Here is an 18,751-nt window from a genome sequence, read left to right as displayed (position 1 = left end):
TTTTCATACTTTCTTGAACGTAACATCCATTCTATATAACTCCGTAGCGGTTAAAATGAGTAGTAACTCCTGTACAGGCGTGCCCTCCAATAGGCCTCTCTCATCAGCTTAAGTTCTGGATTAAAAAGAAGAAAATTAACTATGTTTTTGGGTAAAAGTCATTGCGTAACTCGCAAATAAATAAATATAAATAATTAAAAAGAAGAGCGAAAAGAATCAAAATCCTACGTCATTGCTGTTTGACAAGTTTGTTAGCAAAACTGGCTGACTTTTAAGGCAGTTTTTTTCCGCGCATCACTACTATATGGAACCAGCTGCCCACTGAAGTATTTCTGAACCAATTCAACTTAGGATCCTTCAAGAAAAAAGCGTTCCAATTCTTATAAGGCTTGCAACGCACTCGCATTCTCTGGCATTCAATGCCTTAACATCCCTTAACATCAGGTAAGCCTCCTGCCCGTTTGCTCCATGTTCTATAAAAAAACATGGCATTCTGGATTCTGCACTTTTTAGTTCACTGATACATAGGCAGCACTGGATTAGTAATCGCTGTATATAACTATTTATGCTAATGCCAAAACCAGGCGAATCCATCTCGTGATCCTAAGTTTGTGACGTGCTACGGATATTGATTGACTGAAAACAACATCGATCTTCCACACGTCGGGATTCTCATTGATTGGTAAGTACCGGTGCTGATATGTTTTATAAGTGCTTAGAGTAATTCAATATACTACAAGCGTTTTCCGTAGAGGAGAATGTACTTTAAAATACCTAAATATGTATAACTCACACTCAGACCTCCCTTATGCTGACCATAAATAAGTCCGAGTTTGCAACTGATGAAATAAATCTACAACAACTTTGGTACACCTATTTAGATCTTGGTCTCAGATTTCTGTATCTGTTTCATGATCATTTGTCAATCTAATAGGCAAGTAGGTGATCAGCCTTCTGTGCTTGACACATACCGTCGACCTTTTGGCTTTAAAGTAAGCCGATTTCTTCACGTTTTTCCTTCACAGTTCGAGAATGTTAAATGCGTAAATAGAAAGAAAGTCCATTAGTGCACAGCCGGGAATAGAACCTACGACCTCAGGGTGAGAGCACGCTGAAAGCACTACGTTAACAATGCTCTGATAAAACTTTGTTACAAGTGAACCTTTACACCCTGATAAAACTCCTGCAAAATGATATTAATTTCCCTTACTGGTGTCTTCAAAGTCAACTTCCTATGCCAATTGGGAGTCACACACGATTCCAAACCCCTTTTATTCAGACAAATGTAGATGTAATTTATAGTAACTATTAAGGAATTGAAACTAAGGACAGAACAATCGTATGTATGTATGGTACTCAGATACGATTTTTCTGTTCACTAATTAAATAGAGGCGAATATATGGCAGTTTTGACGCCTTTGCCTTGGAAATATTCGAACCAATTCGATATAAGGATCTTCAAGAAAAGAACGTACCCATAATTCCTTGCATTTGCGAATCTTCTGCAAGTTTGTTTATGAGTATAAGTTAATAAATCAAGGCACTAGATGTTTCATTGTTGTTGTATTTAAATATTAATGGTGAAACAAATGTTACTCCCTTGGCCTACAGTTTTTACTTTTAAGTATAGTGATATCTATGCGTAAGTAAATAAACAGTTCTAGCATAAACTTTCTGTTACTTTAAAGTCAGTTGGTGTTTTTAAGAATTTATCTTATACGATTAGTGTTCACTAACACTTAAGCTTTACATTCTAATCCTTTACATTTTAATCAATAACTAATCCTTTTGCGTCTTAGCACTAGATTCAAGGAGACGAGCGACTGAGTTTCTTATTAAATAATTCGCAATTGATTAATTTCGTCTTCGTCGACTAGGCACATGATATTTTATTCATGGGCGGCCACAAATCTATGGAATTCAGAATCATAGACAAATGACAACTCGTCATTATTGACATTTATATTTCAATATTATGTAGAATTAAATTTTTCAAGTAAAATAAAATACAAAAATATGGAAAATAAAAAAAATAAGAAGACCAAAACAATGTAAGTTCGTTGAGATGTTCTTTAGTATAAGATCAACTCTCAATCAGATTAATATATAGGAATTATATTTGTTTAAAAATTAACTTCATAAATAAACCCAATCCACAACTTATTGGTCTGTTTCTTACTCTTTCTCATAAGCAACGTGAGCAGCCTTCTGTCATCATATCATGGGTGTCAATATTTGTTAAACGATTCCTTTTTTTTATGTAATATGACGCAAATGGGCAGGAGGCTCACCTACTTTAAATTGATACCGCCACCCATGGACACATACGTTGTCAGAAAGCTCGCAAGTGCGTTGCCGGCCTTTCAAGAATTGGTACGCTCTTTTCTTGAAGGAACCTAAGTCGAATTGGTTCGGAAATACTTCAGTGGGCAGCTGGTCTTTCACCGTATGCGCTAGTGTTAAGCTCAGAAAGTCCATTGCACAGCCGGGTTCGAACCTGAACGATGAGAGCACGCTGAAGCCTAAGTAACAAAACTTTATGGCAAGTTGATATAACATTTTGAAACTTTGACACTCAATGTTCGAATTTTAGCCATATGAGATACCCGGCCCCATATTCCTGGTCACAAACTGGATCATACGAGAGAAAGCCAACCATGAAGAAATCTGTGTCGTATGACAAGTATGTACTTAAGTCACCTAGTAGTAAAATAATAATTAAATTAAAGGCAGACATCGCACTTTCCAGCCTTCTGGTAGTGTGAGTGTCAATAGGCGGCGGTATCACTTAACATCAGGTGAGTCTTCTGTCTGTTCAAAAAAAAAACTAAAGATTTTCTTTAGCCATTACAAAATACAATTTACTCCAATTTCTAATATCACTTGGACAGGCGCTCCTCCAGCAACGCCTCAGTTTCAGCACGTAGGTCAGCCTAGACAATGGCTATATTTTTTTGGTTACAGATACCGGCAAACTTCTTGAGCATTAAACAAGGGAGTGGGGAAAAGTTTGCGCATCGTACACAGCGCGGGACACAAACGTCAACTTATTTACCAATCACGCGACCGACACGTCACTCGCCCTGCGCAGGCAAGGCAATTTGTTCAAGATGTTTGCCGGTATCTGTACACTGGTTAGACTATAGACACGAGAACTTAACTCAGAACTGAATGAGTAGCACCACAAAAAATAAATGGAATTGAATCGTTACATAATAAAACAGTGGCGCTGCATACCCTGTATGGCTCTTGGCCGCATGATCAGCCTTCTGTCATACATGTATAATCTTAGGTTTTAAGTCGGAATAACATTACGAAATTAATTTCGTTTAATTAGTTTTACCAAGAGTTTTAACGTGTAATATAATATTTTTGTAATGCATGCATTAATTTCACGAATGCCATACGAGATTTTTTGGGGAGATTAGTTACATGCGACTAATTTCATAATGTAATTCCGGTTTTAAGACATGCCGTTGACACGATGTTAATCTTCACCATAGCGGACAGTTAAGTATTAGTTAATTGCGTAAATTGAATCAAAAATCCATTAGTGCAACGTGATTTGAACCCACGACCTGAGGGTTAAGAGTTGCACTTTTAAAATCCTAAACACGCACCAAGACTTCTCAATAAAATGAAGCTTAATAAATGATTACATGGGAAATGTAGAAGTTGCGTTAGTGACTTAGACATTAGAAAAAAATACTTTACTTTACTATTATACATGATAAATCGAACGCAATGGAGACTCACTGTGGACGCCTTCTGTCTTATCTAGGGGTAATAGGATATTAAGTCTACTTGACATAAATAATAAAGAAAGATGTTTATTTAAAAATAAAGTGCTCTAGGATTCCCTGTGCCGTGTAGTTTTCAATTCGACATATTAACGGATATAGCAACTCTCGTTTTCGAATAGCAAAGGCATAGAAAACGCTACGTTTCTAACCACATTCTCACTTTAATTTAAACGTTATATCTACCTGTAGGTGATTAGTTCGTGTCGTCATGAAACAATAATTTGTTCTGAAAAGAACAGTTAATTGCGTTACCGTTAGGACAACTTTTTGCCGCGCCTCGATTTTATTGTCTACGCACCCTTCGCATCTTGGTACCACATGTTTACCACTAGTGGCCAGGTAGGATAATTTTTGTATATAAATCTACAGTTTTTAAAAATTAAACACATTCCACATTCCATCTTCACCTCTTCTCAACGAATTATTAGGAAGTTTTATTTTAACCAAATAAGGACCAAATCAACATAAACCAAAACTACCCTAAAGTGGTGACCCCGAGAAGAACACCAAGAAAATTGAAGATCACGAACACAGAAAATTCCGGTGCAGAGCGTCAAGTTTCATCACATCCGTCGAGCCAAGAAGTCTCCGGTATCTCACTGTCACTCCGTGTGCCACCTCCAGAACAAAAACCATCCATCGACACCCTCATCGGTGAAATAAGAAGGTTGTCTTTGGAAGTTGCCGAGTTACGAGCACAACCTCGCGACAACTACCGCAACAGTCGTTCTCGCTACCATTCACAATCACGCTCGCGGAATGCATCAACAAAGCGCAACAAAAACCGACGAGAGTCACAGATGGAAGATCGAAGCCGGAAAAAATCTCCAATGCCGTACTGCTATTACCATCATCGCTATGGTATGGATGCGAAGAAATGCGCACCACCATGCCCATGTTTCAAGCCCATAAATCAGTCGGAAAACCAATAGTAACGCTGGCCGCGGCGGGAACCGGCGTTACCGAATCATCACACCGCCTTTTCGTTACCGACAGGGTAACGAAACTTACCTTTTTGGTCGACACAGGAGCCAATATCTCCGTGCTACCAAAGACAAAAGGCTCACGCGAAAAACCACTGCCGTTTCAACTCTACGCCGCCAACAACACGGTCATTCCAACATACGGAGAGAAGTCACTCCAACTTGATCTTAACCTCCGAAGACCATATACATGGAAATTCGTCGTAGCAGATGTGTCTAAGGAAATCCTGGGAGCAGATTTCTTGCAGCACCACCACCTCATTGTCGATGTAAAAAACCGAAGATTGATCGACGGGAAAACAAAGCTGGTAACAAACGCTCAACTCAGTACTGCAGACATACCTACAGTTCGTAGTATTGACATTGAACAAAATTACCACAGCATACTAGAAGATTTCCCAGGCACAACCAGAATCACTTCAATGAAGCTTAGTCCCAAACATTCCGTTGAACACTTCATTGAAACAAATGGACCGCCCCTTCACTGCAAGCCACGCCCCATTGCACCGCATCGTTACGAAATGGTCAGGAAGGAATTCCAAAACATGATCGATCAAGGGTTATGCAGACCAAGCAAAAGCCCTTGGGCATCACCTCTTCACGTCGTGCCAAAGAAGAATGGAGACCTACGCGTGTGTGGCGATTACCGAAGGCTCAACGCCATAACCAAGCCCGATCGGTATCCCATACCACGTATACGTGACTTCACATACCAACTCGCAGGGAAGAAAATTTTCTCCACACTCGACCTCAATCGCGCGTACCAACAACTGCCAGTCAGCGAGCAAGATGTGGAGAAAACCGCCATCATCACACCTTTTGGTCTTTTCGAGTTTCCGCGCATGTGTCCTGGTCTAAAGAACGCCGGACAGACTTTCCAACGCTTTATTCACGAAGTACTGCGCGAACTCGACTTCGTATTCCCTTTCGTTGATGATCTACTCATAGCATCAATCGACGAGGAAGAGCACCGAAAACATCTACGCATCGTATTACAGCGACTAGAAGAATACGGCATCACCATCAACCCATCAAAATGTGTTTTCGGCCAGCCAACTGTGAAATTCCTCGGTCACCAAGTCACAGCGGAAGGAATACAGCCACCCCAAGAGAAGGTACAAGTTATTACAGATTTTCCAAAACCACAAACCGTAGAAGAACTACGACGTTTTCTCGGTATGATAAACTTTTACCGTGAAAATATCAAAGATGCCGCCACCATACAAGCGCCGTTAAATACCTACCTGCACAACGTCAAAAAGCGTGACAAAACTAAGATCGACTGGACCACTGAATCAACGCAAGCTTATGAAGCATGTAAAGAGAGCATAAAAAACGCCGCTTAACTTGCTCATCCGTCTCACCAGGCGACACTTGCTATATTCAGCGACGCTAGCGACAAAACAGCTGGTGCCGCACTCAACCAATTTATCAACAACTCATGGCAACCACTCGGCTATTTCTCGAAGAAATTCACCGACGCACAGACTCGCTACAGTACCTACGATCGAGAGCTACTCGCCATCTACATGGCTGTCAAACATTTCCGCAAAATGTTCGAGGGACGAGAAATAATTATATTCACCGACCACAAGCCGCTAACTTTCGCTTACACAAAAACAAATACAAACAGCGAATCACCGAGACGCACCCGACAGCTACTTTATATCAGCGAATTTACCACTGATATACGACACGTCAGTGGATCTCAAAATGCAGCCGCAGATGCATTATCACGTGTCGAAGCAATCACCTGTCCATCGCCGATTGACTACAATCTACTTGCAGAAGCTCAAGAACGCGATAGCGATACCATTAAAGCACTCAGTCTACAGAGCAACTTATGTTTCAAGAAAGTCAACTCAACAAATATCAAATTACACTGCGAAACTTCAACCTCACAGTTACGTCCGTACCTACCAGAAGAATACCGACGTACCGCATTCAACGCAGTACATAACGTTAGCCACCCTGGAATCAAGACTACGAGAAAATTAATTACGCAACGTTACTTCTGGCCCTCAATGAACGCAGACGTCGGCAAGTGGGCAAAAGTATGCCTACAGTGTCAGCGCGCCAAAATACAACGCCACACATCAAGTCAATTATCAATTTTTTCACCAACCGAACGATTCGAACACGTTCACATTGATATCGTTGGTCCGCTACCTACCGCGGCCAGCGGTCATCGATACCTCGTGACAATGATCGACAGAGCAACAAGATGGCCCGAAGCATACCCATTATGCGAAATATCAGCTGAAGACGTCGCCAAAGCGGTATACGAAGGTTGGATTTCCCGTTTCGGTTGTCCTGTAACAATAACAACGGACCAAGGACGCCAATTTGAAAGCAGAGTATTTGCATCTCTTTCTCGCTTACTAGGAATCGACAAAACGCGTACAACTTCATACCACGCACAGTGTAACGGTATCATCGAACGATGGCACCGTGTCCTTAAAGCCGCATTAAAAGCAAGACTACAGACCGCAAGAAGCTGGATCAACGAGCTCCCAACCGTCCTACTCGGATTACGCGCCGCTATGCGAAGTGACACCGGCGTAAGCGCCGCTCAGCTTACCTACGGTTGCAACATACGCTTACCCGGTGATTTCTTATCAACGACCCGCAATGACGTCATCATGGACTCTGGCTACATCGATCAGCTGCGCGACGAAATACGTAACCTGCAACCAATGCCGAGTCAACCACACAGCAACACAAAACCCATATTCGTTCACCGCGACCTGCAATCATGTGAATACGTATTCGTACGCATAGACGCCGTAAAGAAGCCATTACAAGCACCTTACGACGGACCCTATTGCGTGCTGAAACGAGACAGTAAGATATTCACGCTGCAGTTACCTAACCGTGAAATGAATATCTCTATCGACAGACTCAAACCTGCCTACACTATCACCGAGCAAGATGTGCCTACTGATACAACAACGAGTACCTGCAACAAGCAAAACACATCAAGTGCGAGCGAACTACATGAACCATCAAATAGCCTGAAACATCAAAATGACAACACCCTGAAACATCAAGATGACAACAACCTGAAACAACAAGACACTGGGAACACCTCAATACCTACAAGAACAACTCGCCGAGGCCGCGTTATACGCCTGCCGGTACGCTTCGCTAGAGGGGGAATCCTGTAGGTGATTAGTACGTGTCGTCATGAAACAATAATTTGTTCTGAAAAGAACAGTTAATTGCGTTACCGTTAGGACAACTTTTTGCCGCGCCTCGATTTTATTGTCTACGCATCCTTCGCATCTTGGTACCACATGTTTACCACTAGTGGCCAGGTAGGATAATTTTTGTATATAAATCTACAGTTTTTAAAAATTAAACACATTCCACATTCCATCTTCACCTCTTCTCAACGAATTATTAGGAAGTTTTATTTTAACCAAATAAGGACCAAAACAACCTAAAGTAAAAACTCCCTAAATACCCTTTGTAAGGGCCTGCACCAACACGACAAACACGACAGTTCCATCGTTCCATAAGTAATTATTTTTATATATCTTTGATTGTTTTACAGCAAAAATAAATACAAGTCAAAAGCTCGGCCAAAGTGCTGTGACCCTTATGCTCCTCATCTGAAATACGGAATTTTCCACCAGAAGAACTCAAAGTATGTTTTTAAATCTAAAATAATTTATCCACCACGTCCTCAATTAATTACTTACTAATAACGGCGTTACTTTAAGTACACTGAATGATTTAATTAAATTAGGATGTACGCGTAAACTGCGGCTTTAGTCATAGATTTGCTATCTATGAATAATAGAGATCTAAACCTATATGTTTCGTAATAAAATTAAAATTTCTCAAAAATCATTTTTATTTTCACAGAGAAATTGAGCCATCGAAAATCAGTTTAAATAAAATTGCCTCTGAACAAATATCCAAGGAAGGATACATTAAAAGTAGGTTTCAAAAACTTTACAATTAACAAATTCTGCATTTGTAATATAAGGATTTTATAATGATTAATTTATCATGCACGTTAAGTTATGAATATACCTCGTCCCCATGGAATTTGGGAGAATATTTACAATTATTGGAATGTCTTATTTTCAATATAATTGTAGCGATACCTGACGTCATACCCTCAATCGCGCTAACAAACTGATTCGGACCGCTTAGCTATTAGGGCCAGTAATATTAGTCGAGGTCAAACTAAAGGGATCCCTTTAGTTCAAAAACACGACATTCTTGCTCCACAGTAATTTTTTTTGCATGTTAGTAAATGTAAGATTTCATTGTAATGCCTGATGGCAGCCTTCTTAAATAAGTATACTTATACATATATCTAATAACCTACTGTTTCTACGTCGTGATTTAATTTAATTCGATTTTATTATGATTTCACCATTATATTACTTACATTTAAATAAAAAAAATATTTTTTATTGCAGGCCCAGACGAGCCGTATTTTATAATTCGCCCTCTGAACAAACGCTACACGAAACATTTGTCCGTCTCTGAAGTATTGCATGTGGATATACAACCAAGAATACGAAAATCACCAATGAGAGCTAGTTCATCTATTCATAAATAATTAATCAGTATTCTTTGGGGGTGAGCATGCAAAACGAAATAGCGCGTTTATTATAATTGACAAAACAATAAAAGCACAGATCAAGTAGAGTTAGAAGTAAAAGTAAAAATATACTTTCATACACACATATATATGTTAATAAGCGTAAACGATGGATGAGGAAATAATATTGTAGATATTGCTTAGCAATCAAAATAATTGTCTTTCGTTTTACGTTTTTATTCTTGACAAAAAAAGAATTGGTGTTTCGAAATTGGTGACATTATGTAATTGCAAAAAATATATTAATGAGGAATCGTGACGAATATTATTTATATTGCTACATTGTTCTAAATAGACAATATATTTTGTAACCTGTGGAGTATACCTCGTCATTCAATGGATATTTTAATTCATTTTGTTTTTATTATGAGACCGAAGTTGCCATATCCCATTTTTTAAAATTAAATTCCTTTGAAATGAATGTTGTTTGAGTTATTTATATATTTATTATAGTTTTTAAGTTATTGTAACAAGGATAAACAGAATATCAAATAGATAGGTGCAGCTATTGTTTATCGTAGTTCAAAGCCCAGGTTATCGCTGGTTCTTTCTTGTAGGATTCTTATTACCATTAGAAATATGAATAAAGGTCATCTAAATATAATCTAATTAATTTTCGACAGGTGTATTCCACTAACGCCAAACGAATTTTTCTAGGGATATGACAATACGCCTCTTGGATAACGCTAGTGGCGCGGCGTTGTGGCAAATTTAGGCAACTCGTGGGCGTTTCGCGTGCGATCAGCTGTACGGTTTACGTTATTTAACCAGGTGAATGCTAAAAAGTGCTCTCAAAAAAGAAAAACAATGGGTGGTACAAGGTACTGTTGTGTTGTGGGGTGTAAAAAATCCCAGTCTCGGAATCGTGAATTAACTTTTTATTCGTTTCCAAAACGGAGTTGCGAAGTTGAAAAAAAAAATAAGTTGTATAATGTATACGTTGCATTACAATCATCAGATGTTCCTTACCTGGGAACATTTGAGCGATGATGCAACTTTTTTTATATTTTTCTACTTGACTTTCTCGAGGCTGATTCCAAGATTGCGGTTGATCGGTTTTCGATTGCGTATATTCATTATTTATAAAAATGCAGACCGCTGCTACATCTTGCAACCTCGAACCGATAAACCCGCCTTGCAAGTGCATTCTGTCCTTCGTACCGTACGATCTAGGTTCGCCTGAAAAACAATCAGTTCGAATTGGAAAGAAAACGGGAAGAGCGGAAAAAGACACACAAACACTAACGTGTATATACAAACATGAATTGCTAAACAAAATATGCCGTATTCAAAATTCATTTTTGTATTGACGGTATTCCATGTTTTTAAGTAATACACGCACAAAAACCAGCACAAAAAAAAAATACGTGCAAGTTATTTTTTATTTCATTGTTTTAGTATCTATAATACATAGTATTGTCTTTTGTTAATCTGTTAATTAAAGTGTTTTTCTTTATCTATAATACATTCTAGATGCAGAACGATAAAATAATAAATCAATGAAATTATTATCGGTTCCACGTTTCCGAATAATACTTATTCCTCCAATATCTATATTTCTTTAAAGAAATATATCTTCATTTTCCGTGCATGGATGGTTGAAAAGTTGTTGAAAATATATTTATATAGATTATTACTCAACTATAAATTCATTTTATAATTGATACATACTTCCACTTTCACGTCGTACGGTCGATTACTTACTCTGGTCTGTGGTATTACTTTTCCACGGATGATTCCTTCTTCTTCACGGATTTCGACGACCTGAACATGACGGCTTTGGAAAAGTTTATATCCTATATTTTTTAAATAAATTTAACATCCGGTTACTAGTAATACGATAATCTATCTTACCATCAAATAAATACGTAGTAAACATTATATATGCAGTGTATTTGAAAGAATATTACATGGTTCGTGTAATTATTTACGTTTCGACACAGATTTTCCGCGAAAAAAGTCTGCCTAAATATTCTGAAATCCACACTTAATAATAGTTTGGCTCCTGATATCGATTATTCTGTTACAATAAACAAACATCCAAAACGTGCAGTGACTTTTATGCGAATCATATGTTCACGTCTATGAGAAAATCGACCTCGAGTTGCCGCCGTTAACCGACCGATGGCGTTGCCGTAGCTTCGCCACGATATCCAAGAGGCGCTTTGTCACGTCATTTCCATACAAATTTGTTTGACGTTAGTGGGGCAGTCCCCAGTGGACATGACTGTCAAAAGTGATATGTCTAAAGCCTATTTTCCCGCGAGAATAACAGTAACAGCAGTAATAACAGTTTTTAACGAAGCTATCCACACAAATAAAGTCGTCGTAAAGGCTAGTTATATTATACCTAACTAAAAAAAGTAACTGTTTTTTTTCAAGTATGAATCAATATTAATAATTAAAACAGAATTGTTAAATATAATCATGATTTATTTCACGCAATATATTAAAACTATGGTTCAAACTTTAAAAAAAATTGTTGGTGACATAATTTACACTTAAGAATAAATTTATTCTACTAAAAGTAAATTTCTTATGTACTAGAAAACGAAATTACCAAATTGTAACAATATAAGTGTTCAAATAACCAAAACTCTTTAATATAATCTAAAGCTCTGGCTTCAACCCTAAGGACAAAATATAGTTTTTATTGAAAAAAGTATCCACCAGCTTTATAGATAAAAAACATATTTAAAAAAATTGTTACATTGGAAATTTGCAAGAATTTTGTGTATCATTTATATTTGGTCTGTAAAAATTACTGTCTCCAACTAGAACTAATAAGTTAATATTAGTTCCATACCATCCTTCTTTTTATAAAATTATTAAATATACAATACAATAGAAAATATGTCAACATTCCATTGCATATTTTATGTTATGGAAATCAAACCTCTGAGTATCACTATGTGTTACCCAAGAACAGGTTAATTTAGTTTAAGAGTTAATTGCTCATTTGGACATCAAGTAATAATTCTCAAATTAGACTCCTTTGGATAAGGATAAGATGGTCAAGACTTAGTGCTAAGTATGTTGAAATAGAATACATTTCAATATATGGAAGTCATAATTAGCGCTAAAACTCAACTTTGACTTTGAGGTTAGACAAACATCTATAAATTGGCAGTCAGTAAACATTGCATTATTGATGTAGCTATGGTTCAATAGTCTTTTAGTCTTAACACAGATGTGCATTTATTTAACTTCTCGAGCATTATTGTTATTGGATGGATTGGATGTTGGAGAGAAACAGAATATCTTAAGTATAAAATCAATATTATGTTTTGACAAATTAAGACGAGAGAATATTAATCTAGTTTAATAAAAATTAAATTATTGAACAATGGTAGCATTGTCTACTTTTACATTAACTATACAATTAAAAGATAGAAATCATCAGCTTCACTTTCTTCAGTTTCTTCGGGTTCAACTTTTTTAATGACATCAACATGAGTACTAATATGATCATCTAATAAATTCTTAGTTGCAAATTTTTTATCACATAAAAAACATTCGAATGGCTTCTCAATGTGTTTTTTTTTATGATAGTTTAAACTAACTCGTTGACTATAACTTTTATTGCACAAATTACATGTAAAGGGCTTTTCACCTGTGTGAGTTCGAATATGGTTTGCCAGCAAGAATTTTTTTGTAAATTTTTTTTTGCAGTACTCACATGTATAAGGTTTTTCTCCAGTATGACTTTTACAATGGATAATGAAATTACTTCGGCCAGAAAATTGTTTATTACAAACTTCACATTTAAATTCTAATTGTGCCGAGTGTTTCATTATATTATGGTATCTTAATGTAGAAGTTTGTTTAAAGGTAGCATTGCAAACACCACAAACATATGGGCGTTCACCAGAATGTATCCGTAAATGATAATCTAATCCTTGCTTGTAGTTAAACTTCTTTTCACATATATTACAAGAATATGGCAGTTTCCCTGAATGCTTTCTCAAATGCATATTTAAATTAGTTTTTCTAGCAAATGTTGCATCACAAACATTGCATGAAAAGGGACGTTCACCTGTATGCACACGCAAGTGATTTTCCAAATCACTTTTTTGTATCCATCCTTTATCACAGTATGGACACACAAAAGGTCTTTCGTTATTGTGAATTCTATAGTGAAGATCCAGGCAATATTTTTTTGCAAAACTTTTATGGCAGATATCACAAATATATTTGCTTTCTTGGCGCTCTATTTCAATGTGATAGTCAAAATTGTTTTCAAATGCCACCTCTCCTTCATTTATGTTCTCACATTCAGTTTCAATATGAGAATTCTTATGTTGCTCCATTATAGCTTCATCTGGACATTTGTATAAACAGATGTTACAGGTATAAATTGCAGCTCCAGCAGTTTCTTTTAGATGCATCTTTAAATGAAATGGTCTTACATTTGCTGGGCCTTCATATTCACATTTGTTGCATGAGAACATGGTTAAGGCTTTTATATTATGTTACATCAAAATAAAAAAATAGTATTTTATAACCTGCAAATTCTTGCACAAAACTCTGCGACCTGTTTTCTGAAAATGAGGATTAATTGTAAATAATGTAATATTTAAAAAGAAACAATAAAATTAAAGAAAAAAATAACTGAAGGGAATAAAAACATTATAAATAAAACTGTACTTACTCCTCTGAAGATTTTCAACAAGGCTTGTGTAATAAAATCTGTCTTTGTATTTGCTTTATATCAAATATTTATCGTCAATTTTCTAAAATATGTACAAACAAAAGTTACTTAATATTGTTTTGTTTTCAAAAGTAAGCTATGATTGTAAATTGTAATTCTTTTTCCAACATGTCACTAACAACACAGAACAAGAAGAATCAAGAATGGAGTAATAATTGTGAATTGGTAATTTGGTAGCTAGCTGTCAATGGTGTCAACCTCTATACTACCGCCATTATTCCAATCTTTGGCATTGCACAGATCATATAATCACACCTAAGCGGGAAGTAATCTGTGAAATCTTTCGTTTGTACCTTGAAAATATATTTGTAATTCAATTTATTAATCCTAAAGATACTTGAACTTAATAATATAACTCTATGAATAAATATAACTCTACGAGAATATAGTCACTGCATACACTGGTGGCAGTGGAATTTATATTATATATTATGCATGTACGTGAATGCATGAATTAGATATTAAATTTATAGTCATCTGCGCTGGTGCTTAGTGGTCCCAAACCCGTTTATCTAATTTTGGTGGTTTTATATACTAACAAATGAAGTCCGTAAGGAATGATATTATGTCGCATTATAATGTCATCGACGAAACCTTGTTATCTTTTGGAAAAAGAACTTTTAAAAGTAAATTGTGCTGTGATTATGATGGTGGTAATCCCATGAAGGATAAATAGAAAATGATAAAAATATAAAGAAAAAATAAGGAAAAAAGGCTATTTCGTACATTAATATAATTATTCATATTATTTAGGATACTACACACATACATACTAGGATTTTGTAATGTGACCAATGCTCTAAAAAAAGCAGCATGAGGTATATTTTGTCATTCCAAATAAAACAATCATGTAAATCTACAGCGGCTGGAATAACTGTTAGCGCGTTTCAGGGTATGACGTTATCATAGAGATTTGAACCAGAGTTTGTAGGTGTCGCTACAAATCGTTGGGTAGAATGACAAAAACATAAATTTGACTAAAATGCATGGTCCGCACGGTTTGTCCATTGTGGCTCAGGGTAAAAACAGAAAAGTGTCGCTACAAATCGTTGGGTAGAATGACAAAAACAAATTTGACTAAAATTTATGGTCCGCACGGTTTGTGCATTATGGTCCAGGGTAAAAACAGAGAAACGGGTATACAATTATAATTATCGGATGGAACGGAACTTAGTAATGGAAAATAATCTATAAAATAAAACCAATTCTCATAAAGATAGATAAAAAAGGAATTTAAATACATGTTGCTCCATTGTTCCAAGTAAACAGGATATGGATGAAGGGGTAAAGATAGCTATGGTGAGGTTTAAATAAAACAGATCTTACAAAGTAAAGATTTATTAACTACAAACTGTTATTAAAATAAGTTCAACACGTGTTGTATAAATTAAATCAAAACTAGGAATCAAAACACAAATAATTTACTTTAATAAATTAACTAAAAAAAACTAAAATTATTATCTTTAAACACTTAAAAACCTAACATCTTTAGAATAAATTAAACCATATTCTAGAAGATTCTTATCGATATCGCTAAGTTAGTTAAATTATTGAGCTTAATGGAAAAAAACGTAGCTTTTGGCATGCTTCTCTTGGACATTACGGTTCAATTGGCTATTGTGAACCCATTCCAAGTTTGGTCACTTTGTCAATAGCAGGTGATTTGCGAATATGCGTTATAATCGACTGAGTATCTGATCTGACCCGTCATTTGCCCACTCAAATTTACGGATTTCGATACTAGAACACTAGTCGTAATTACTGTCGTATTTGTGTTTTTGTTTATTTAATAAGTTTAATTAAAAGCATATTTAAAAGCCGCTTTTATATACAAAAATGTAACACGACCAAATGATGTTCGTCTAATGACTACCACAGACTTCAAAAAAAATTATAATATAAGAATACCGATTCCTTTGCGGGTTCGTATCCTAAGTTACAATTATCTCAAGCTCTAACCAATATATACTTCACTATACTATCGGACCCGACAGACGTTGTCGTTGTGCGTTATACAGCTTATATATATAATACAGCTATTAACTTGCATGATAATTCAAGCGATTACGATATTAATATTAAACAAAGTTTGATAGTACCGACTGAGCGCCATGTGCCGGGCTGATTTTTAAATCTAAACAATCCAGGGCTAAACGCATCAAAAAAACATTCAAGTCGGTCCAGCCGTTTAAGAGGAGTTCATTGATATACACATGTACAGTACAATCATATATGACACAGAAAAGAGGGTTGTCGCGTGAAATTAGATTTAAATTTGCCGAAGATTTTAATTATACACAAGTATTCAATATTGTAGATTTCTTATAATTTTAAATTTCAAATAATCATGTTTTAATATATTACGTGTATTCTTAAATGGTCTTTACTATAATAGTCGTATAAGTTTTCTATTTCTATAACATTTCTCTATCTTAAAGATTTTGTTTAAGTTTCAGTTTTATTACAATCGGCCTTTATGTGTTTAGTTAAATGATTTTTTTGTGTAAATGCCTTATTACAGATGTTACATATATAAGACTTTTCGCCTGTATGAATTTTGTTGTGATTATTTAAATTATGTTTTTGTGTAAATGCCTTATTACAGATGTTACATATATAAGACTTTTCGCCTGTATGTATTCTTATGTGTGTAGTTAAATGATTTTTTTGTGTAAATGCCTTATTACAGATGTTACATATATAAGACTTTTCGCCTGTATGTATTCTTATGTGTGTAGTTAAATGATTTTTTTGTGTAAATGCCTTATTACAGATGTTACATATATAAGACTTTTCGCCTGTATGTATTCTTATGTGTGTAGTTAAATGATTTTTTTGTGTAAATGCCTTATTACAGATGTTACATATATAAGACTTTACGCGTGTATGTGTTCTTATGTGCTTATTTAAATCACTATTTTGTGTAAATGCCTTATTACAGATGTTACATATATAGGACTTTTCGCCTGTATGTATTTTGTTGTGTTTATTTAAACTTTGTTTTGTTCTAAAACATATATTACAGAGATTACAGTATAAATCACCAGTGTGACATTTGCCATGCTTTTCTAGTAACTGTTTATTTTGACAAATAAAGTGACAAATGTCACAGGAAAATACTTCTATATCGAAACTTTTTAAAACATGCATTTGTAAGTGAGAAGTTTTGTAACGGGTTAGCCCTCTATACGCACACTTATCACAATAAAACATATTATTAATCGGCATATTTTTATTTTCAGTATTATTCATGCCCTGTTCATTTTGCGTCTCTACCTGTGTTTTAATTTCATGCAATTTTGGTTTAAGATTTTCAGAATTTTTTAGTGCATTATTATTTTTATCTTTTGCTTTTTTAACAATTCCTTTACGCTTGTGTATTTTTTTTGTATCATTTCGTTGAGATTTAACTTTGTTTTTTACTTGTTTAGTTTTATTATTAGGTACAGAAGGATGAGCTTTTTCACACTTTGAATTAACGGGACCTACTATATTTTCATTACTCTTATTCTCAACAACAATAACAGCTTCATCCTTTGCTTTTTCTATATATTTCTTCTGTGAATTTTCTGAAAGGTTTACATATACAATGATAGAGTTGTAACTGGACAATGTAGGCTGGATTATGTGGCTTGGTGGGTTTTGTTACAGCTATTACAAGGATATACAGGAAATAAAAAATCGTATTAATTTGATAATTAAATAGATTATTAGCGACTATTGCTAATATTGAGGAACCTAGTATTGCATTTTTCAAAATACCTAGGGGATACCTAAAGGCCATTTCACAATGAAAATAAGGCCGTGTAGTGAATAAAATACTCTTGAAAGAAAACAATGTTTTAACCGGATTAAAGCTATTAATATTATTGTATACTTATAATTATTTTTCATAATTTTAAATTTAATTTTTCCGACGTTTCGCGTGCTTTACAGCGTGCGTTGTCACGGTGAAATTTAAAATTATGTTAAATAATTATAAGTTTATAATAATATACATAGCTTTAATCCGGTTAAAAAATTGTTTTCTTTCAATGTGTAAAAGCTATGTTAACCAAAGACAATACTAAAATACTTTTGTAAACCCGTCTAATCTACTATGTTCTACAAACATACTACGCTATTACTACGACACAAATTTATAATCTCCATTCGTTTCATGTAAATAAGTTTGTACTAATGATTCTACTGTATAACTACAATTTCCATTGATAATAATAATCCAGTGTCTGGTAACTATGGCATTCGGCCTGAGGTCGCAACGGTTTGTTTGATTATTTTTATTTTATAGGCCAGCAGGTGAACAGTGTGTCTGACACATGAAGTGGATTTGGATTTAAGACAGTGCGGATCTGAAATGGAAGATCCTCACGATCTGTTAAGCCGGGTATCCACTATGTTCGCGAACCTCTTGCGCTCCGCGCACTTGCAACAGCTCCGCGTAGTGGATACGTTTGCAAACCTGGAGCGTGAACGGTGCGCGCTCCAATGGGTGGCGGTAAATTGGGCGAACACAAAGGGGAGCTCAGTCTGTTCGTGGACTCGAGCATGCGTGTTTCTATGGAGATTCAGGTTACCGTCTCCATCAGAGCGGTTACGGGAGCGTGTTCTCGAACATAGTGGATACCCGGCT

General features: G+C 35.6%; 2 protein-coding genes across 2 annotated transcripts; one reads left to right on the top strand and one right to left on the bottom strand.

The window, feature by feature from the left end:
* The first annotated feature begins 1,942 nt into the window (after positions 1-1,942).
* Positions 1,943-9,828, top strand: LOC123715795. The gene is made up of 5 exons (XM_045671105.1): positions 1,943-2,051; positions 2,594-2,683; positions 8,343-8,435; positions 8,657-8,730; positions 9,223-9,828. The coding sequence occupies exons 1-5, from the start codon at positions 2,017-2,019 to the stop codon at positions 9,363-9,365; spliced, it is 435 nt and encodes a 144-aa protein (XP_045527061.1). The 5' UTR covers positions 1,943-2,016; the 3' UTR covers positions 9,366-9,828.
* A 2,885-nt stretch (positions 9,829-12,713) lies between these two features.
* Positions 12,714-14,267, bottom strand: LOC123715794 (gastrula zinc finger protein XlCGF8.2DB-like). The gene is made up of 2 exons (XM_045671104.1): positions 14,059-14,267; positions 12,714-13,948 (listed from the first exon to the last, which is right to left on the bottom strand). Exon 2 carries the CDS (start codon positions 13,856-13,858, stop codon positions 12,782-12,784), a length of 1,077 nt encoding a protein of 358 aa, XP_045527060.1. The 5' UTR covers positions 13,859-13,948; positions 14,059-14,267; the 3' UTR covers positions 12,714-12,781.
* Between the last annotated feature and the right edge of the window lie 4,484 nt (positions 14,268-18,751).

Source organism: Pieris brassicae, chromosome 10 (genome assembly GCF_905147105.1).
Source record: "Pieris brassicae chromosome 10, ilPieBrab1.1, whole genome shotgun sequence".
Lineage (NCBI taxonomy): Eukaryota > Metazoa > Arthropoda > Insecta > Lepidoptera > Pieridae > Pieris > Pieris brassicae.
This window is presented reverse-complemented; position numbering and strand designations above follow the sequence as displayed.